Source organism: Mobula birostris, chromosome 16, assembly GCF_030028105.1.
Source record: "Mobula birostris isolate sMobBir1 chromosome 16, sMobBir1.hap1, whole genome shotgun sequence".
Lineage (NCBI taxonomy): Eukaryota > Metazoa > Chordata > Chondrichthyes > Myliobatiformes > Myliobatidae > Mobula > Mobula birostris.
The window spans coordinates 80,252,868-80,275,781 of NC_092385.1; the positions used below are offsets into that span (position 1 = coordinate 80,252,868).

Below are 22,914 nucleotides of genomic sequence, written 5' to 3' on the forward strand. Positions count from 1 at the left end.
TTCACAGATTTTGTGCATCTTTCATAATGCCATTAGGGCAATGCACACAAAATGCTGGAGGAACTCAGCAGGTCAGTAAGCATCTATGGAAATGAATATACAGTCTACATTTTGGGTCGAGACCCTTCTTCAGGACTGGAAAGAAAAGGAATTTTGAATGATGTATGGATAGAGCAAACAACACACATACTCCTTTCCAGGCTGATAGGTTCCAATCAGGAAATGGCCAGATTAACTAATAAATAAAAAGTCCTTAGGGAGATTTTTTGCAAAGGTCTGGGTGGAGGGAGGGAACTAAGAAAGACACGAGTGCTCTCCCAGCCCTATATTAAAAAAAAACTTCAAACACTTTTTTTCCATTCCTGCCATGAACTGGGGTCCTTGTTTGTCTTCCAGCCAGCCTTCTGAATTTGAGAATGTTCAGGGCCTGATAATCTTTGGCACTAAGTGTTCTTTGCCAGATAAATGTCAAAAGTTAAAGTCAGCCCCCATGTTACACAACTAAGCAAATTATATTCAATTCATGTGTACTGTATCGAAAAGCACTTTAAAAATGTTAATTTAAAACACAAGATCCTGAATGTCACAGAAATGTTTGCAAAATATGCTTAGCTACCGACATAATTGAGCTTTTTATTGTTCCGTTTAGAATTTACTGACTGGCTGTGTGAACCATGACTGCTATTACAACTGTAACTAAGAATGGAGTTCAGGGGGTTAAGAAATATCACGCAGTCTCATTCTTCTGCAACTTCTGGCACCAGCTGGTGAAAGCTTTAAATACTGATTTGACAGATTCTACGTCTCAACAGCAAGGGACTGCTCTGTCCAGTATTTCAGCTTTTCAATTTTCCACAGAACTTATTTTTCTCGGTCTTTGGTCCAAAATGAATGCTGTGTGCCCTTTACTTTTTGTGATTACATTTGTACAATTAGTATTCACAGCACCAGCTAATAAGGAAGAGGAATTTAATGTGCATTATTTGGATATGGCTTCTCTTGATGCAGAACTTGATTATGAATATGAAGATGAACTACAAGAAACAAAACAAATACAGGTAATTATTTAATATTTAGGCAACTAGTCTTAGGTTCTATCTCATCAAGAAACTCACATTTACATTTGCAATGTATAAGATACATAGATCAGAAATAATATTTACAGAACAGTCATTAATGAATGTTATTGTCTTTTAGACAAATAAACAGATGGGAATAATTATTTAGTCATATAATCACTTATGTTCAAGAGCAGCAAAATATGTTTGTGGACAAAATTATTAAATAATGCTGCTTCAAAACTGTTCAATGTTATTTTATTCAGAACTCACTCTTGCTTAAACTATACTTAAGCAAGACAGTAAGTTTGAATAAAAGTCAGACAAGGGGAACACTTGAAAGTTTTATAGTACTACAGTATTATTTATAAATAATTTGGCAAACAAGTTTTGATGTGAAAAATATGGAAGTTAGTTACTATTGAGAGATGTATTACTACCAGGTCTGATATGAGTTCCATATCGGCTCATTCCACTACTTAATGCTTTGCTCAGAGTGATTGTCAAGTACCTTGCACACAACGTGTACAAGTTACTTCTAATATGTAAAAGCTATTAGAATCCAAAATAGGCTTTACTTAAGAGTGTTAAAATATGTGAGGATATCTTTTTTCTGGACCAAATCAGTGCGAGTAAATTTTTTTTTGGTTGCTGCTCATAATTAAATTGCATCGATCTCCAAATGATGTACTATAACTAAACACAGCAAAATACCAGGATGCACACTTAGACAATATTAAAATGAAAATAAAACACATTGAATTGCTACATCTGATTTTAAAATGGTTTGTAAAAATGGTTAAAAAATTAGATCTGACAACAAGGATTTTAAAAAAAATATTTTGTTTTACAACCTTCACTGCAAATAACAAAAGTAAGTCTGGCCAGATGCAGCCAGTCTGCAGGTGAAGTGGTGGTGTGCTACACATAGCATGAATATCATGTGCAGAGTGAAAGAATAACTACGTTCCAAAAAGTACTTATTACAGACAGACTCTTCTGGGACAGGTAGCACATCAGTAATGATCTCCATCAAGAGCATTAGCCTTCCACTCAATAATGGCCCCCTCCCACTTTCAAATCTCTTACTAGCTCTTCCTTCAGTTAGTCCTGACGAAGGGTCTCGGCCCGAAATGTCGACTGTACCTCTTCCTAGAGATGCTGCCTGGCCTGCTGCATTCACCAGCAACTTTGTATGTTGCTATTTTCATTTGTATACATTTTTAAAAATCCACTGAAGAGACCTAACTTTTCAACTCTAAAAAGAACAACCACAGGGATGATAATTATGGGCAAGATTGTGCTGGATTTGGCCCACTACCTGAATTTGCTGCCCACAGTGCCTACACATCCAAATGTACCTATGCTGGATACCTTCCCCCAAGCAGTCAGGCTGATCAACACTTTCACCCACTAACTTCACCACTACTTTGTTGTTTCCTGTCGATCCTTTCCATTATCAATCATAGTCCAGTTCAGGTTTTAACTCAGATATTTCTTATCCAAAAATTTTCTTTTTTTTGGAATGTTACATATATCCTTTATTCCACCCCCCCCCCGCCATTTCCACATTTATGCCCATACTTGTCCTCTTCTAGTCATTTTCAAAGCCTTCATACCATTGGCCTGTGCATTCCCATAGATAAACACTTTGAAAGCCATGCATGAGATTCTTAAAACAAGATGAATAGAAATATAATTTCTGACCTTCGTTGTTAATAAAGAGTATTAACAGAGTAAAAAACAAACTATTTGGCTACTAACAAAAACCTACATATAATTTATTAAACTGACCCAAACCTGAGTTTATGTTTCACATGGGCCTCCTCCAACTTCCGTTAAGCCTATCACACATTTCCTGTTCCATTCATTCCCTTTCATCAAATTACCATGCTTCTCCTAAACGTACCAATACTTCTCAATTCAGCTTTTCCATGCAGCAGGAATTTTCACTTTCTAATCATTTTCTGTATTAATGGCATTATTCCTGGATTTCTAATTATACACAGTTAACTGCAATAATCTAGAATTCGCTCTGTGATGCTCTGCTGTTACAGTCTTTGGAGATTCATTAACCCATAATTAATGATTTGGCGTAAACTTCAATATTGTATGTACTGTTTTTAAGGGAAAGATCATCAAAAATAAGGCCCTTTTTGAATGAATATTCCAATTGTGGACCAGGATGAATTTGTTATTAAACATTCCTTTTGGACAGGAAAAAAAATATTTGAGTAATACTGTATCAGTATTTCTGAGAAAAAAAATTAAAATTTTTTTAAAAGTTTAAAAATATTTAGATTTCATGTTCTACCTTAATGCCATGTGTATGTCTCAATCTGCAACTCACTTTCCACAAGATATTTAAAACGTGGTTCCTGTCTATAAGAATTCTTCATTCTGACTGGCTGTAAATCCTGCTTGATGACATCATCGTAAGAGGGTGCCAAAGATCCACTACTGCCTGTGCTTGGTTGTAAACCAAATCAGTAAAAGGGAAACTCACACATTGGACTGCTTAGTTTTTGCAGTAAGTTTCTACAAAGTCAGTGGCCCTTTGCAACTTCCATAGAGATTCCTCAAGCACTCCCGAGAATGGAAAATTAACGTGGAAAAGATTTCAATTGGCAAGTGGAAATTCCTATCAGTGAAACAAAATAAATGGCCAAAGATGAAAGTTTTGGTAGTATTTTTTAAAAGGGATTATTTGTTTAAAGAATATCATTCTTGAAAGCTCTAATTGATCCTATATCCACAGTTTTTGAAAGAAAGAGCAATTCCAGATTTTTGCTACTCTCTTTGTATAAAAGCGTTTCAAAATGGAATAAGTAATATCGAAAACATGTCCTGCAATTCCTGGCACCCCCAGCAGATCAATTAATTTCTCTTTATCAATGCTACTGAATCATGTCCAATATCTATCAGTCCACAAAACTCAGGCAATGCTTTATATTTGTTCATCTCTCACAGATTATTAAAATATGAGTGGCAAGAATAATAGCCATATTGTTCAGGATGTCCTCCAAAACCTGGCCTGAAAATAAAAGCATTCCAGACATTAAAGAATCTGCCAGAAATAAGAAAAAGATAACTAAGTTTGTCACGGAGGTTGCAACCTGATTTCTGAGAATGTCTTGAAGCAAAATGAATCCAAAAGAAACTCTATTTATTCAAAAAGGTAGGGAAGGCGTGTAGCAGCCAGTATTCTGCACCTGTCTCAAAATTCCCCTAATAATTTATAGCATCATGGAATGAAACCTTCTTCAAACTCTGTAAATCCCACAGAAATATATTTGGACTTTTTTTTTATTAGTTATCATATAGAAAATTTTCACATTATCAACTACATAAATGAAAAGAAGAATGAGGTAGCTAATAGTGCAAAATAAGTGCCGAACGATGTACATTGCTAAGACAAGGACTCATACACATATTAATATACATTGATGTCTCTACCCTCAGCGATAGTGCTTTGCAGAGTGTACCCAATCATACTGTCATGCACTTTTCATGATGCTTTGTTGTGGAATCTACACACGATTTATTGTTGGTGTAGATGTAACGTGAAAAATCCAAACTACGTATTTGAACAAGAGTTTTTTTTGTTGTTGAAAGCTAGAAGAAATTACCACTTCAAGGCATGATGATACTGACAAGAGCCAAGAAGTGGAACTTTCACGTTTTATCAGGTCCCCAACAATGGAGCCAGAATCAGATAATTCACCTGCTGGTGAGAACAACCTATTTTCTCATCTTATTATTTGAATACCTCTTGTATTTAAATGTTAAAATATTAGTGCTTCATCCATAAGCCAATAGCAGTAAACAAGATGCATCTTTAAAATTTCCAAATTGCAATGGCAAATGAGGACTGTAAGGTATATCTGCTAATATTCCATTCAATGAATAATGGCCCAACAAAATATGTTGGCTTTAGAATTTTAAATGGTTGTATCCTGCACACAATACTAATTATATTGTTTAATTCTATCTGAATGAGTGCAAAACAGTTATATTTGTTGGTTAAGCCAAAATTACATTTGCATATTTTCTTTCTGTAAATAAAAACAAATTTCAATAGATGGCTCAAAAAACATACACACCGTGTTCCCTTAGATATTAAGTATAATTAAACATCCAGGTTTTTTACTAATACATAATTAAACCCACATTGTTCAAAGTGAAATGAATGCAAGTTTCAACATATTTGGCAACAACTGAACAAACACAATGAGTCTACATGATGCTCGGTAATAATCACCATCAAATTGTCCACTCATGTAATACCCTAACTATTGTTTCAAATTGAGTAGCTTCATTACTACACCAACCAGTAAGTTTATTTTGCTGATTTTGAATCAACAATGCTAACAATCTGAAACTAGGAAAATCTATACCACTATATACCCTATCTAAATGCCAAACTGGATTCAAAATGTCACAAGAATTATACAGAAAACACAAACAACGCACATTATTCCACATTTTCATAATTGTAATTGAAATCAAACTGCGACACCTGATAGTTGTGAATTGTGGATCAAGTCAAAGTAACTAATAAAAGACAAATCCTCTGACAATCTGGATTCAGACACAAACTTCGTAGATATATGTTAAAGAGGTTATTAATGATGGTATTTCACTGGAACCATTGAGATATTCTTTAAAAATATATATTTCAGACATGCCAACTTGCCTTCTGTGTGTCTGCATAACTGGCTCTGTATACTGTGATGAGACTGAGATTGAAGAGATTCCTATTTTGCCAAAGGAAACATCATACCTTTATGCACGGTTCAACAATATTAAAAGGGTCACTGTAAAAGATTTTGCCGATTTCCGTGAGTACATTTTGATATTTGCGCTAAAAGCAAAATAGAGATAACACAATATGAGGAGATAAATAAATGTGACTATATACACAAATTGACAATGCTAATGGGCAAAAAAAAAATTACTTGTGTAAAAATATTTGTTGCAATGTTTACAACTTTCGATGTAAATTATTGATCTTTCAAAATATAAAAGAATTACTTTAGACTACGACTTATTGAGGTATGACACTAATAATACAAAGTTATATGGATTTCAGCACACATAAACTAGATGGTGTAGAGAAAAACAAAGTTAAAAATGATTAATTTTCTCTTGAGGAATTCGTGATTAAGATTGCGACTTTGAAATCTTGTAACAATGCAAAACACAGGATAAATCTAATTATATTTTTACCATTGATCTTTTCAAATAGTATTTCAGAAAATAATGTATAGAATACATGACTTTTTTTTGATTCAGCAATTATGAACCAGCTCCAAACTTCATATTAGAGTTTGAACATTACTCTTGAAGGAATACTTGGTCAAAACCATTCACTCACCAGTCTGACAATGACACTATAGAAAATTTATATTAGAACTGTGGTGCGACTCTTCATACTTATTGATTTGAACAATAGATGTATAGCCAATATGATATGGTTGAAAGGATTCAAAATGCAGTTCTGCCACTTGCCAGTTCTAATTATTTAGTCTAAGTAACTGGGGGAGCAACCTACCAAGGGAAAATCATAGCAGCCAGTTTTGAGATTGAGAATTCCAGACTGAACATTGACTTGCAGGTGCCAGATTCAGAGGTGATTCAGATCAAATGCACATCATTCTTAAAGGGGAGGGTGAGCAGCTGAAAGACGTAGAACATATTGGTACAAACACATAGGAGGAAAAGAGATGAGGTCCTGAGGTGTTAATATAGGGAGTTAGGAAAGCTAAGAAGCAAGACTTCAAGAGTAGTAATCTCCGGATTGCTGACTGTACCATGCACCAGTGAAGAAAAGTAAAGGATTATTTGGCAGATGAATTGGTGTAGGGGACAGCGGTTCAGACTTGTGAATCATGGGATCTCTTTTAGGAAAGTATACACTGTACAAAAGGAACTCAAGAGCGACCAATGTCATCATGGACAGGTTTGTTAGAGCTACTCAGGGAGAGTTTAAACTAAGCCAGCTGGGGGATGGGAGGTAGGTAAAAAGAGTGCCTTGGGGAGCGGCTTTGCTAATCAGGGATATTATCATTGCTATAGAAAGGAAGGATGCCATGGAAAGATCACCTAGTGAGTTACTGTGGGTGAAGTCAGAAATAGAAGGGAGCAATCACTCTATGAGGATTATTCTATAGCTCCTAGCGCCCCCCCCCCCGCCACCTCCAAAAGCAACATGGACACTGAAGAGCACAGGAGTAGGCAGATTTTGGAAAGGTGCAAAAAGAACACAGTTGTCGTCATGGGTGACTTCAACTCCCCTAATATTGACACCTCCTTGGTGCAAAAGGTTTAGTTGGAGTAGAATGTGTTAGGTGTCTACAAAAGACCTTTGACAGTATGTGGACAGGGCCTCTAAAGGAAGGGCCATACTGGATCTGGTACCAGGTAATGACGCTAGTCGAGTAACAGACCTTTCAGTGGGTGAGAAATTTTTGAGCTAGTGACCACAACTCCCAGACCTTTAGCATAGGCAAGGACAACAAATAAGAGCAGAGAATAGGAAAGAACAGTATTTAATTGGGAGAGGGCGAATTACAATGATGCTAGCAGGAAATTGGGAGTGTAAATTGGGATCAGATGTTTTCAGGGAAATGCAGCGCAGAAATGTGGAGGTTGCTTAGGGGCCACTTGCATGAGGTATTGAATAGGACTGTCCCACTAAGAGAGGAAAAAGATGATAGGGTAAAGGAACTATTGCTGATAAGAGAGGTGAAACATCTAGCCAAGGGAAAGGAGGAGGCATATGCAAAATTTATGAAGCAAAACTCAAAGCTCCTGAGAATTATAAGGTAGCCTGGAAGGAGCTGAAGTGGTGACTGAGAAGAGCTAGAAGGGCACATGAGAAGGTCATGGGCCAACGTAAGATCAAGGAGATCTCAATGCACTCTACACATACTTCAGCAACAGGACAATGACTAGAGTGAGGGTAGCACTGCTCAGGAAGCACTTGCCTGGAGGCGGAGGAGGTAGTAGAGGTCCTTAATGAATACTCTGCTTCAGGGAGGGACTTTGATGAATGTGAGGCCAGTGTAAAACAGGCGAATGTGCAGGAGCATGTTGATGTTTTGGAGGAGGTAGTATTGGAACTTCTGAAAAACATCAGAGTAGATAAGTCCCTGGGGCCGGGAAGGATGTATCCCAGATTTCTAGGGGAACTAATGGAAGAGATTGCCGGGGCAATGACAATGATCTTCAGGGCTTTGCTGGCTACAAAAGTGGTCCCAGAGGATTGGAGGATGACAATAGTTGTTCCAGTGCTCAAGCCAGGTAATAGCAATAATCCTGGGAATTACAGATCAATGAGTCTTACATCGGTGGGGAGGGGGATGGTGAATGTGGTGTACAGTGCCTATAAAATGTATTCACTTCTCCTTGGAAATTTTCATGTTTTATTGCTTTACAACATTGAATCACAGTGGATTTAATTTCACTTTTTTTTTGGACACTGGTCAACCAAAAAAGACTTTCAAGTCAAAGTGTAAACAGATCTCTACAAAGTGATCTAAATTAATTACAAATATAAAACACAAAATAATTGATTGCATAAGTATTCACCCCCTTTAATATGACACACCAAATCATCACTGGTGCATTCTATTGGTTTCAGAAGTCACATAATTAGTTAAATGGCGATCACCTGTGTGCAGTCAAGGTGCTTCAATTGATTGTAGTAAAAATACACCCGTATCTGGAAGGTCCAACTGCTGGTGAGTCAGTATCCTGGCAAAAACTACACCATGAAGACAAAAGAACACTCCATGCAGCTCTTCAAAAAAAGGTTATTGAAAAGCACAAGTCAGGAGATTGATACATGAAAAATTTCCAGGTCACTGAATATCCTTTGGAGTACAGTTAAGTCAGTCATCAAGAAATGGAAAGAATATGACACAGCTGTAAGTCTGCCTAGAGCAGGCCATCCTGAAAAACTGAGTGACTGTGCAAGAAGGGGGACTAGTGAGGGAGACCACCAAGAGACCCATGGCAACCCTGGAGGAGTTACAAGCTTCAGTGGCTAAGATGGGAGAGACTGTGCATACAACAACTGTTGCCCAGGTGCTTCACCAGTCGCAGCTTCATGGGAGAGTTGCAAAGAGAAAGCCACTGCTGGGGGAGAAAAAAACCTCACATGAAATCTCAGCCAAAGTTTGCTAGAAGGCATATGAGAGACCCTGAAGTCAGCCAAAAGAAGGTTCTATGGTTTATGAAACCAAAATTGAGCTTTTTGGCCATCAGACTAAACTCTAAGTTTGGCGTCATACCAAAGACTGCGCATCATCAAAAACACACCATCCCTACCGTGAAGTATGGTGGTGGCTGCATCATGCTGTGGGGTTGCCTCACTGTAGCCGGCCCTGGAGGCTTCTGAAGGTAGAGGGTAAAGTGAATGCAGTAAAATACAGGGAAATCCTGGAGGAAAACCTGATGCAGTCTGCAAAAGAACTGCAACTTGCAAGAAGATTTGTTTTCCAGCATGAAAATGACCCCAAGCATTAAGCCAAAGCTACACAGGAATGGCTTAAAAGCAACAAAGAATGCCCTGAAGTGGCCAAGTCAGAGTCCAGACTTCAATCCGATTGAGAATTTGTGGCTGGACTTGAAAAGAGCTGTTCACTCACAATCTCCTTGCAATCTGACAGAGCTTGAATAGTTCTGTAAAGAAGAATGGAGAAAAATTACAGTATCCAGATGCGCAAAGCTGATAGAGACCTGTTGACACAGACTCAAGGCTGTAATTGCTGCCAAAGGTGCATCTACGAAAATCTGACCTGAAGGGGGTAAATACTTATGCAATCAATTATTTTGTGTTTTATATTTGTAATTAATTTAGATCACTTTGTAGAGATCTGTTTTCACTTTAACAGGAAAGAGTCCATTTCTGTTGATCAGTGTCAAAAAAGCCAAATTAAATCCACTGTGATTCACTGTTATAAAACAATAAAACATTATGCCAACCAAGGGGGGGGTGAATACTTTTTATGGGCACTGTATATGATTTTCATCACCCCAGATGGGACTCAAGCCCACAATCCCTGGCTTAGGAGGCCAGTGCCTTATCCATTAGGTCATTGGTGCCTCAAAACCAGTTGCTTCGGGCAGGTGGGGCTTGTCAGCCTTGGACGGCAGCCCACCTAGGAGAAGGGAAAATCTGATTTTAAACGTCTGCTGCCTTGCAGCCATACCTACCCATGGGGAAAGGTTTTGGCAGTAAACCCCAAGGAAGAAATCCAGAGCCAGGGCCCCTGAGGCAGTTTGATGTCGTTTACAACTTCACCTTGGCAACCTCTGCTATGACACTGATGCCAAGCTGTATCAGCGCTTGCCTTTCCCTTGGACTACATCAGTGACATGGAGAGGGGGAACCCGCTACATGGGCAACAGCTGGTTCCTCAAATCTTCCTGCCCAGGCTTGCACCCTGGAGAGGACATAGTCAACCAGAGGCGCAAACCCATGATCCCCTGGGATAGGCGGCTGCCTAGTTCTATATGGATTTTAGTCAGGCATTTGACAACACTCTCCTTGGTCAGTTCACCCAGAAAGTCACGACACAAGGTTTACATGGAAACTTGTCTGTGTAGATTCGGATTGGCTTGTCCACAGAAGCCAGATGGGCTGCATTCTGCCTGGAGGCTGATGACCAGTGGTGTTCTGCACAGATATGTTTTGAGACCTCTTAGTTATTTTTATATATAATTTGGATCAGGAAATGGAGGCATGTATTAGTAAGTTTGCTTGAAGGTTGGCGATGTTGTGGATAGTGTAAAAGTTTATCACAAGTTACAACAGGATATAGACAGAATGCAGAGCTGATTGGATAAGTGGCAGATGGAGTTCATTGTAAAAAAGTGTGAAGCAATACACTTTGAAAGATTGGCAGAGTGAGCCACCAACACCTTTAACCTCATGGTGGCAATGACCAATACCACAGGACATTCGGTTGAGATGAACGGAGGAGAGTTTAGAGAAGATGTCAGAGGTAGGTTTTCTTTCCACAGAGAGTGCAATTGTCTGGAACGCACTGCCAGAGGTGGTAGTAGAAGGGAATATGATAGGGATATTAAATAGACTCTAAGCTGGCACATGGATGTAATAAAAAAGGAGGGCTATAGTTTGTTTAGAAGGGAAGGATTAGGTTGATCATGGAGTAGTTTTATGTAGGTCTACATGACATTCTGAGCTTAAGGGCTTGTCCTATGCTGTACTACTATGTCCAAAGTAGTACATGTTTCTGATAAAAGATTTAAGGGAAAAATCCAGTGACTAAGTATTAGACCACACAATTACATTCAGAAATCAGTGTTTGGCAATAATGAGCACAAATGATAAGCAGCTACTGCTGGAGGAATGTGCATGCCCACATGTGCATGTTGGTGAGTGTGAGGAACATGGGGTGGTGCACAGGTAGACAATGGCCTGTGTGCGCATGCCCATATGCAAATATGTGTGGTGTCGGAGCGGGTGTGTGTGTTCTGCATGTTGGATGATGATAATTCGAAAAAGGGAATTATAAAATATGTATTGCATATGCAAAAAACTTATTTTTGAGGAAATTCTGATCAAATAGTAAAACTGATGCACAAGTCATTTTCCAATCTTTTTAAAATTATATATAGCAACTCTGAGAAGGATTGATCTGAGTGGAAACCAAATTACTGAAATAGAAGATAAGGCTTTCTCACAACTTCCAGAACTGGAACATTTGACGCTTATTGATAACAGGCTCACTCGTCTGCCTGCTTTACCACCAAATCTTGTAACACTGGATGCACAACACAACCGCATCAAAAGCAATGGAATAAAACGCAATGCTTTTAAGGTAATGTGTTAAAGATTAATGTGTTAAAGAACATTAGGGCTCCTTAGGGAAGGGTCTCGGCCCGAAACGTCGACTGTACCTCTTCCTAGAGATGCTGCCTGGCCTGCTGCGTTCACCAGCAACTTTGATGTGTGTTGCTCCTTATTTTAAGTTCCCTTTGGGTGTGCTTCTCTGTCACTGAGCTTTGTTGATTGTACACCTTACTCAGCTATCAAGCAAGGGCAGAAAAGCTCTTTTCAAGTTCAATTGTCATTTAAGGCAAACACTAGAATGTCTGTAAGCATCTTGATATGGTTCCATCTTTATCACAATATTGAATAGAACAGTTCAAAGTCACTAATAAAATTAAATTTGAATGTGATAAAGATATCTTTCCTCCCCCTTCTCAATCTGTTTTGTCCTTTGACATAACCGTTCATAGCATTTTCCAAAGTCTCTCCATTGTCCAGATGGATGGAAATGCACTGGCTCCATTCTATTTATGCCACTCAGATCCTGGAGCTGGTTTCATCATTCAATGTGATCATAATTATCCATTATCTAAATTACTACCCTTTTCCTGTTTTTGTTCTATATTCTATAGAGGTGTATAAGATGATGAGAGGCATTGATCGTGTGGATAGTCAGAGGCTTTTTCCCAGGGCTGGAATGGCTAGCACGAGCGGGCACAGTTTTAAGGTGCTTGGAAGTAGGTACAGAGGAGGTGTTAGGGGTAAGTTTTTTTTTATTACGCAGAGAGAGGTGAGTGCATGGAATGTGCTGCCGGTGATGGTGGTGGAGGCTGATACGATAGGGTCTTTTAAGAGACTCCTGAACAGGTACAAGGAGCTCAGAAAAATAGAGGGCTATAGATAACCCTAGGTAATTTCTAAGGTAAGGACATGTTCGGCACAGCTTTGTGGGCTGAAGGGCCTGTATTGTTTTCTATGTTTCTATTCCCTTATCTCCTTAGCCACTGATATCAGATAGAGGTCCTTATTCAATGATTTAGCCTCAAATGTCTTCTGCGGTATTCAATTCCAGATGCTCACCTCTGTTTGAGATGAAAGTTGTGCATTAGTTTCTTACCCCGTCCTAAATGGCCTATCTTGCATATTTGGATTGTAACCTCTGTTCCAGATGACACCAGCAGAAAAATATTCCTTGCAGCTAATCTATCCAAACACAGCAGAATCTTTAAAAAATCCAATGAGGTCCCCTCTCATTCTTCTGAACTTTAGAAAATACAAATAATGAGTCCAAACTCTCTTCATACATCAGTTCCACCGTCCCAGGAATCAACATGAACAGTTTCCAAGATTGTGCGATTTAGTGGAAAATTCTGCACTATACTGAGCACAAAACATAAATATTTCATTTCACTACCTTCAAAGTTGGAGATAACAAATCTAACTGATTGTGGTTTTTTTTCCCCAGAACTTGTCCAGACTGCAATATCTTTACCTAGGATACAACAAACTGGATAAAGTACCCGCTAACTTACCTCAGACTATCCGCGTGCTTCATTTACAGGTTAGATATATAACACCTTTAAATTGAAACTAAGCTTTATCATGCTTCTACCCTATGAATATTTATTTATACTGTGCAAATCAAAAAGTACATAAAGAAATAGAAACTAGAGAATCGTTAATATTCTAGCAACATGCTCTTATATATTTTTCCCAATATAATTTGCTTACTTAATCTATTTTTCACTTTCCTGATATTTTCTGTAGTCAGGGAAATCTCTTGAGCAGGGAGGCTGTATTGCATTCAATGAAATTAATCAATATAACATGACAATGTAAATAATAATTAGTCTAATAAATAATCATTGCAATGTCCACTTTTGCGGTGCATAATAATCCTACTATACTAATCTTCTGGATTGCGCAATTATAAACAAGTGTATTTACAAGATTTTTTTTTAAAAGCAAAAGGCAGAGTTTCTTCACAGCCACAAGTCTCCATGTATCTTAAATTTCCAATAGGGCTCATAGTCAATTGTAAACAAAATTCATTCTCTACAAATTAGTTTAAGTAATGTATCCTGTGTATCCTTCTACATTTGTAGAAGAATACACAAAATCAGCATTCCTTTCTAAAAATAAAAATTTCCAGTAATTATAGCAGAGCAATAGTTGTTCAAAACTCAATGTAGAATATGCTATGACGTTTGGATATGCATCTTATCCAAAGAACAGTGAATCCTTTGTCACTAATACAAAAGAAGTTGCCAAATACTAATATATGCAATGAATAATCAATCAGCATTGCTCTCGGTGTCTGCAATTATTAAAATTCACGATTTTGAATGAGGTGAAAACATTTTCAAGGTGAAATATCTGCTGTGAAAATCTACAAATATGACCATTATTAGAAGACTCAGAGCAAATGTCCATCAATTATTTATCAAGATTGCAAGTCAATATTTCTCAAGGACTACTAAAGTATTAAATTAACTGAAATTTAACAATGCTTGTAATGTTTTTATCTTTCAGCATAACAATATATCTTCTATTACGGATAATACATTTTGCAAGTCCATGGATGCCAGTTATATCCGTGAGCAGCTGACTGAGATACGGCTTGAAGAAAATCCCATCAATTTGGCAGAATACCCCAATAGCTACATCTGCTTGCGAAGGCTGCCTATTGGGAAACCATATTTTGGGAGTGTACACTAATCCTGAAAAATCCTTAATCAGAAACTACTTAACGGTTATGGGCGAAGACCAGGATAAATTCATGGTTAGAGCATTGTACCCATGATTTCTATAGTATTATAGTCACATCATGCCAACACCCTTATATTTAACAAAACACCGCTTTTTCTAAATAGAATTTAACACCCAAGGGTTTATTTCATGGCAGTGAAAAACTCAATTCATTTACTGAAAAAAATGCAACTGCAAGTTTTTAAAATTTATTTACATTTGATTAAAGTTACGCATATTACTGTTTGACTTTTAGTTTCTGAAATACAGTACTGTATTGAACTGCATTTAATTCAGTCAAAGTAACGAATCTACATAGCTCTTCATGTAGTCATTTCATAACATTGCAGCTGCACGTCACTTACAAACATTAATTTTCTCAACAGGATTCTATTTATTAAAATAAATAAGAGAATCTTCAGAAACAGTTTTGTAAATATTTTAAAGGAAATAAATCATGTAGCTTCCAAAATAGAATCCTATTAAACCATAATTAACATTAAAACAAATCACTTAATTTATGACCTTTCTAACAAACTTCCACTCTTTCTATGACTTACAGTATATTATCATAATCTTCTAAATCATATACATTATATGATCCATAGTAACTACAACTTGGGCTTTGTATGCCTGAGAAAAGTTACAATAAATAATCTTAAAGTCAGCATAAATATGTCCATTCAATGTAGCATGACGGAAGGAAACAAAACTGCCAGTTGGATGAACCTTCATGCAGACAGTCATGGAACTACACTAGGGGGATTAAGAAAGACTTGAAATATAGCTATTGGAAATATTTATGTATATGAAGCATGTACAAGAAGCGTAGAGACAGTACACTGTGAAGGGTAAGGCCCTTAATACTGTTGATGAGCAGAGGGATCTTGGGTCCCTGACAGTGAAAGTAGATGGAAGCTGAAAAGAGATCTTACAGAGGCTTATAAGATTATGAGAGGTAAAGATAGAGTTGAAATGTCTAATATTCGAGAAGGGGTAAATTCAAAGGAGATGTGAGGAGCAAGTTTTTTTCTAAACACAGATGGTGGGTGGCTGCTGCCTAGGGTGGTGGTAGACACAGATAAATTAGAGGTTTTTAAGAGATATTTAGATAGGCACATGAACGTGAGGGAAATGGAAGAATATGGCAGAAGGGATTAGTTTAGTTGGCCATTTGACGGCTAATTGAACTGATTCAATACAACACTATGGGCTGAAGGGCCTGTTCCTGTGCTGTACTGTTCTCTGTAGGAAAGCGGAATTGTATGAAGCAGGCACAAGGGATCCAACTCCTCCTCCTATTTCCTGCATTCTTACGACAGCATTAGATACCAGCAATAGGCAAAGTGCCAAATGTGATGGCATGTTACTCAGCAAGTTCCAAGCTTAGAAAATATTTGCATAACTAGGGGACATGTGTCCAAGCATGGGACAGCTGGACATTGTCAGCATGATACAGTTCAATTTTTATACATTCACTTGACATATTGCTAGATCCTGTTCTGGAGTGCTGATGATAATTTTCACATTCAAAACACGACATATACGTAAAATGCTAGAAATTTGTAAACAGAAATTTTATAACTGTATTTTGAAGTATTTTGTCCTACCTTGAAATTGCTAAAAGTAGCTTGGCGATACTCGTACCATTTTGTAAAGACTGAGATGGTTCTGAAAAACTGTAGGAGGCTCTTCTTTTCTTCAGTTCTATAAAGAATACAATGGCAATTAAAAAGAGCAAAAACAAAATCTAAATAGTTTCAAATGAAACTCAATGTAGTGCAGTACTAAAATTTACCCAGACAAATCATTGCCAATGAAAAAAATGCAACTGCTGGAAATCTGAAATAAAAACAGAAAAAAACTCAGTAGGTCACACAACATCTGTGGAAGGAGAAACAGTTAACGTTTCAGATCTGGGAGTCTTTGTTAGAACTGGAAAAAGAGTGACCAGCTAGTTTAGGTATTAGAGAAGATTGGGAGAGCAATGGGTGGGACAAAAGGAATTTTTCTGATCAGATGAAATAATATAGGGGAGACACAGTACCATAGTGGTTAGCACAACGCTTTACAGTACCAGCAACTCAGGTTCAATTCCTGCCGCACACATAAGGAGTCTGTATGTTCTCCCCATGACTGTGTGGATATCCTCCGAGTGCTCCAGTTTTCTCCCACAGTCCAAAGACATACCATTTGGTAGGTTAATTGGTCATTGTAAATTGTCCTATGCTTAGGTTAGCATTAAATTGGGGGATTGCTGGGCTGCGCAGCTCAAAGAGCCTACTCTGCGATGTATGTCAATAAATAAATAAAGCAATTAATGGATAGTTTAAAATCAGATAAAAGTACCTTTCTCTGTCTTTTGTATTGCTCATGTTGTATAATTTGTGTAATGTTATACATGAGCAAGCCAGCTTATGAAAATGGAAGGGAAAAAATATGGTAAGCAAAAGTAGCCAGATTTCAAACAAACAGAAAGAAAGAGAGTGAGTTACCTAATCTTAGAGAATTCAGTTTCGAATCTTGTAGGCTGCAAGCTGCACAGACAGAAGATAACACTTGGTTCCTTGAGCAACACACATCAAAGTTGCTGGTGAACGCAGCAGGCCAGGCAGCATCTCTAGGAAGAGGTGCAGTCGACGTTTCGTCAGGGTCTCGGCCTGAAACATCGACTGCACCTCTTCCTAGAGTTGCTGCCTGGCCTGCTGCATTCACCAGCAACTTTTATGTGTGTTGCTTAAATTTCCAGCACCTGCAGAATTCCTGTTGTTCTTGGTTCCTTGAACTTGCTTTGGACCTCATTGTGTTGTTCGTCCATCGCTGACGTCGATGAGGTCCCATCTGGATCCAGTGGCAAGACAGAGTCTAGACGGCTGGACTAGGCGCAGTGGATGACCAGGACGTCTTCTGTGTCTTGTCCTGCTCTACACGTTTCACGACGCTTGCAGAGACCGCCTTCTTGACCGTTGGACCTTCCATAGGTCTCGTCCGCTCAATCCGCCGGAGTCTGTCTTCACATGCTGGGATAGACAACTCCCTATCACACCAAGGGTTTGAGACCTGTCGGCTACCCTCACCTGGTTTAGCCGGCTTGTCGAAGCCATTGCCCGGGGTGTGGCCGCTGTCGCATGCAAACAGCTACGGGGAGCCACAGGTGAGAGCTGAGTGCCAGGTGGGGACCAAAGGTGGACTAACCGCCTGAAAAGGACGCAACATGTTCCCTCATTGTAACATTGCAGGAGTCCACAGACAAATGCCAGAGTGGCAATGCGATGGTGAAGTAAAGTGGCAGCCAATTGGAAGGTCAGGATTGCTCCTTCAAGTATTCCACAAAGAGATCACCCAATCTCTGTTTGGTTTCTCCAATGCAGTGGAGACAAAATTTTACAATAGATTGTACAACAGATTGGAAGTGTGCAAATGAATCACTATCTGACTCAAAAAGAATGGCCAGTGGGAAGAGAAAATATCCTGTGGTTGCGCAGGAATTACCATATGATGGCAAATGATGGATGAAGAAGGAAGTCATGAAGAGTGTGATCCCTTCTAATTGCAGAAATAGAAGGGGAGAGGAATGTGTCCTCAATGATAGAATCTTATTGGAGCTGGCATATTTTGTGAGGAATGTTCTGTTGAGTGCATAAGCTGATGGAATAGAAAGTAAAAACCAATGGAGATTCTTTTCTTGGCTTGACCAAGAAGAGAAGGTGTAAGAGCAAAGATGCAAGAAATAGATGAGTTGAGGTCAGAAGCTCTATCTATTATGGTAACGAGGAAGCTACAGTTAAAAAACGAAGACATTTCAGAGGCACCTCCATGGAATCATTCACTACTGAAGCAAATGCAACAAAGGACAGAGAAGATACAGTACAGCACTGCAGAGGCCATTCAGCCCATGATGTTGTGCCAGACTTGATGCTAGTTTATACTGTGTAGTCCTCCTCTGTTTCATTCATATCCCTCCATTCCCTTCGTACTCATGTGCCTATTTAAAAGCCTCTTAAACTCCACCAAACTGCCTACGTCCACCTGCTTTCTAGCAGCCTATTCCAGGCACCAACCACTATGAATAAAAGAAAAACTTGCATGAATAACCATAAAAGCATGCCCTCTGTTATTTGACATTTCTACCCTGGGGTACAGATTTTGACTGTCTACCCTTATATATAGCTCTCATGATTAAAAAAAATCCCCAGCAGGTCTCCTTTCAGCCTCAAATGCTCTTGGGAGAACAACTCAATTTTGCCCAATTTTCATTTTAGCTCATGCCTGAGAAACTTCTTCTGCCTCTTCTCCGCAGTCTCTGCATCCTTTATATAATGGGATGACCAGAACTGAACATAATGCTCCAAGTGCTGTTTGGCTCAAGTTTATACAGCTGCAGTGTTACTTCCTTACATTTATACTCAACGCCCCAACCAGTGAAGGAAAGCAAACCATACGTTTACCACATTTCTACTCGTGTAGCCACAGTCACTGAACTATGGACCTAGAACCCAAAAGCTGCTTGCTACCCTTGTCTTTGTAGGTGTGGCACTGATTACAAGTTTGGATGGTGCTTTCAAACAGGGTATTAAATTGCTGCAATGCTTTCCATTAATGGTAAACACTGCAGCCATGATAAAAGAGTGTTTGAAAAGTGCAAAGGATGGCAATCACATAGGCTGCACTATCCTGGGTAGTGATGAGATTCTTGAAAGCTCATCATCCATTCATTCATCCAAACTAGTGGAAACTGTTTAATCATTCTTTAGATCATGTATTTTAAGTGTGCAGAAGCTTTGGGGAATCACATGCCAAGATAGTGAGCCTCTAATTTCTTCTTGTAGTAATGTGTGGTTAAGTTTCTAGCGAACGCTCAACCACAAAATGTTAATTCGATTGGATTTACTACATTTAATGCTAAGTGGGACTTCAATTATATGGAGATTTTAAAAAGTTCAGACCATTCCTCTTGGAAAGAGAAAGTAAACAAAATGACCAAATAATTATTTTGAACACTTTATGGAGAAGTTCTATTCTGTCGAATAAATGGATTAAACTTTTGGTATCCTCTTTAATATTACTGGCTAGCTTACCTTCGTATTCCATCCTTTTCTTCTCAATAACTGTTTAGTTGCCTTCTGTTGGTTTTTAAAAGCATCCCATCTTACCCCTTCCGAATTGCTTCCAGAAATTTTAGCCATTGCTGCTCTGCCAGCATTCTTTTCTAATCAATTTTGGCCAGCCTCTCTCATGCCTCTGTAATTCCCTTTACTCCACTGTAATACTAATACATCTGACTTCAGCTTCTCCTTCTCAAATTTCAGGGTGAATTCGATCATATTATGATCATTTTCCACTAAACGTTCTTTTACCTTAAACTCGCTAATCAATTCAGGTTCGTTGCACAATACCCAACCCAGAACAGCTGATCCCCTAGTGAGATCAAACACAAGCTTCTCTAAAAAGCCATCTCGTAGGCATTCTAGAAATTCTCCCTCTTGGGATCCAGAACCAACCTAATTTTTCTAATCTACCTGCATATTGAAATCCTCCATGAGTATTGTAATATTATCTTTTTGGCATACATTTTCTATCATCTGCTGTAATTTGCAGACCATATCTTTACTACGGCTTGGGGGTCTGTATATAACTCTCCTCAGGGTCTTTGAACCCTTGCCATTCCTTAGCTCTACACACAATGATTCAACACCTTCTGAACCAATGTCACCTCTTGCTAATGATTTGACTTCAATATTTTACTGCAAAATTGACTGCAACTTTGCCCTATCAGCCTCTCCTTGCTAGCAGTCTCACTACACAATGCCTCTGTTTATAAATCAACTACCTCAGCATTATCACTCGGGTACCCATCCCACTGCCAAATTAGTTAAACCCTCCTGAACAGCTCTGGCATACCTGCCTGCAAGGATATTGTTCCCCCTCAGGTTCAGGTGTAACCATCCCTTATGTACAGCTCATACCTTCCCCAGAAGAGATCCCAATGGTCCATAAATCTGAACCTTCGCCCCTGCACCAGTTCTTCAACCACGCATTCTCCTGCCAAGTTATTCTATTCTTACCCACACTGACACATGGCGCGGGCAGCAATCCAGAGATTACTACCCTGGAGGTTCTGTTTTTCAGCTTTCCACCTGGCTCCCTTTGTATAGGGGTATTGTGTATATCTCTATCAAATCTCCTCTCAATGTTCTAGGGAATAAAGTCCTCACCTGTTCAACCTCTCCCTCTAACTTACATCAAGTTCCAGCAACATCCTTGTAAATTTTCCCCGCACTCTTTCAATCTTATTTACATCTTTCTTGTAGGTAGCTGACCAAAATTAGACACATACTCCAAATTATGCCTCACCAACATTTAATATAATTTCAACATAACATCCCAACTCCTGTACTCAATACATTAATTTATGAAGGCCAAATGTGCCAAAAGCTTTCTTTACAACCCTATCTATCTTTAACACTACGTTCAGAAATTATGGATCGGTATTCTCAGATCAGCCTGTTCTACAGCACTCCTTAGCGCCCTACTGCTAACACTTGCCTGCATTAAATTCAATCCACCATTTTTCAGCCCATTTCTCCACCTGATCCATATCCTGCTGTAAGCTTTGATAATCTTCCTTGCTGTTCACTAAATCTCCAATCTTGGTGTCATATGCAAAGTTGCTGATCAAGTTTAACACATTATCATCCAGATATTGATATAGATGACAAACTACAATGGACCCAGCACTGATCCCTGCGGCACACCACCTGTCATAGGCCTTGAGTCAGAAAGACAACCACCTATAAGCCCTCTCTGGCTTATTCCGTGAAGCCAATGCCTAATCCAATTTACAACATCACCTTGAATGCTACGCGACTGAACCTTCTTGATCAAGCTCCCATACACGGCCTCGCCAAAGTCCATATAGGCAATATCCACTGCCTTGCCTTCAACAGCTTTCCTGGTAACGTCCTCGAAAAACTCTGTAAGATTAGTTAGACATGATTTACCAGATAGAAAACCATGTTGACTATCCCTAATCAGTCTCCGTCTATCAAAATACTTACATACCCAGATATATCCAGTCCCTGAGAATACCTTCCAATAACTTTCTGACTAACTGATGTCAGGTACACCGGCCTGTAATTTCCTGGCTTGCTCTTAGAACCCTTCTTAAACAACATTAGCTATCCTCCAGGCCTCCGGAACTTCACCTGCAGCTAAGCATGTTTTAAATATCTTTGCCAGGGCCTCTGTAATATCCACACTAGCCACCCACAGAGTCCGTGGGAACACCTTGTCAGGCCCTGGTGATTCAAATACCCTAATTTAACAGCAAACACTTCCTCCTCCTCCTCCTATGTAATCTGTATAGGATCCATGCCCTCACTGCTGCTTTGCCTCACTTCTATAGATTATGTCCATCTCCCAAATAAATATAGATGAAAAACCTATTTAAGACCTCCTTCACCTTTTTCAGCTCCAAGCAAACTCATGCTTTCTTTTGGACTCCTGATTTAGAACATAGAAAACCTACAACACAATACAGGCCCCTCAGCCCACAATGCTGTGCCAAACGTACTTACTTTAGAAATAGCCCTCTATTTTTCTAAGCTCCATGTACCTATCCAGGAGTCTCTTAAAAGATCCTATCGTATCCGCCTCCATCACCAGCTTAAAACTGTGCCCATGTTAGCCATTTCAGCCATCGGAAAAAGCTTCCGACTATCCACACAATCAATGCCTCTCATCTTATACACTTCCATTAGGTCACCTCCCATCCTCTGCCGCTCCGACGAGAAAAGATCGTTCACTCAACCTATTCTCATGAGTTATGCTCCTCAATCCAGGCAACATCCTTCTAAATCTCCTCTGCACCCTTTCTATAGTTTCCACATCCTTCCTGTACTGGGGTGACCAGAACTGAGCACAGTACTCCAAGTGGAGTCTATATAGCTGTAACATTACCTCTCGACTCTTAAACTCAATCCCACGGTTGATGAAGGCCAATGCACCGTATGCCTTCTTAACCACAGAGTCAACCTGCGCAGCAGCTTTGAGTGTCCTGTGGACCCAGACCCAAGATCCCTCTGATCCTCCACACTGCCAAATCCTACCATTAATACTACAAAGTTTGTATATTCTGCCATCATATTTGACCTACCAAAATGAACCATCTCACACTTATCTGGGTTGAACTCCATCTGCCACTTCTCAGCCCAGTTTTGCATCCTATTGATGTCATGCTATATCCTCTGATAGCCCACCACACTATCCACAACACCCCCAACCTTTGTGTCATCAGCAAATTTA

General features: G+C 39.0%; 2 protein-coding genes across 2 annotated transcripts in view; one reads left to right on the forward strand and one right to left on the reverse strand.

Moving 5' to 3' along the window:
• The window catches only part of cenpp (centromere protein P), a 279,625-nt gene that overhangs the window by 194,374 nt on the left and 62,337 nt on the right, over nucleotides 1-22,914 (reverse strand). The window contains exon 6 of the mRNA XM_072280996.1: nucleotides 16,221-16,317. Coding sequence (XP_072137097.1) covers nucleotides 16,221-16,317 — 97 coding nt within the window. The remainder of the gene's footprint in view (nucleotides 1-16,220; nucleotides 16,318-22,914) is intronic.
• ogna (osteoglycin, paralog a) lies at nucleotides 675-14,856 on the forward strand. Its single transcript, XM_072280995.1, has 6 exons — nucleotides 675-1,058; nucleotides 4,674-4,788; nucleotides 5,741-5,899; nucleotides 11,709-11,911; nucleotides 13,328-13,423; nucleotides 14,395-14,856. The coding sequence occupies exons 1-6, from the start codon at nucleotides 675-677 to the stop codon at nucleotides 14,578-14,580; spliced, it is 1,143 nt and encodes a 380-aa protein (XP_072137096.1). The 3' UTR covers nucleotides 14,581-14,856.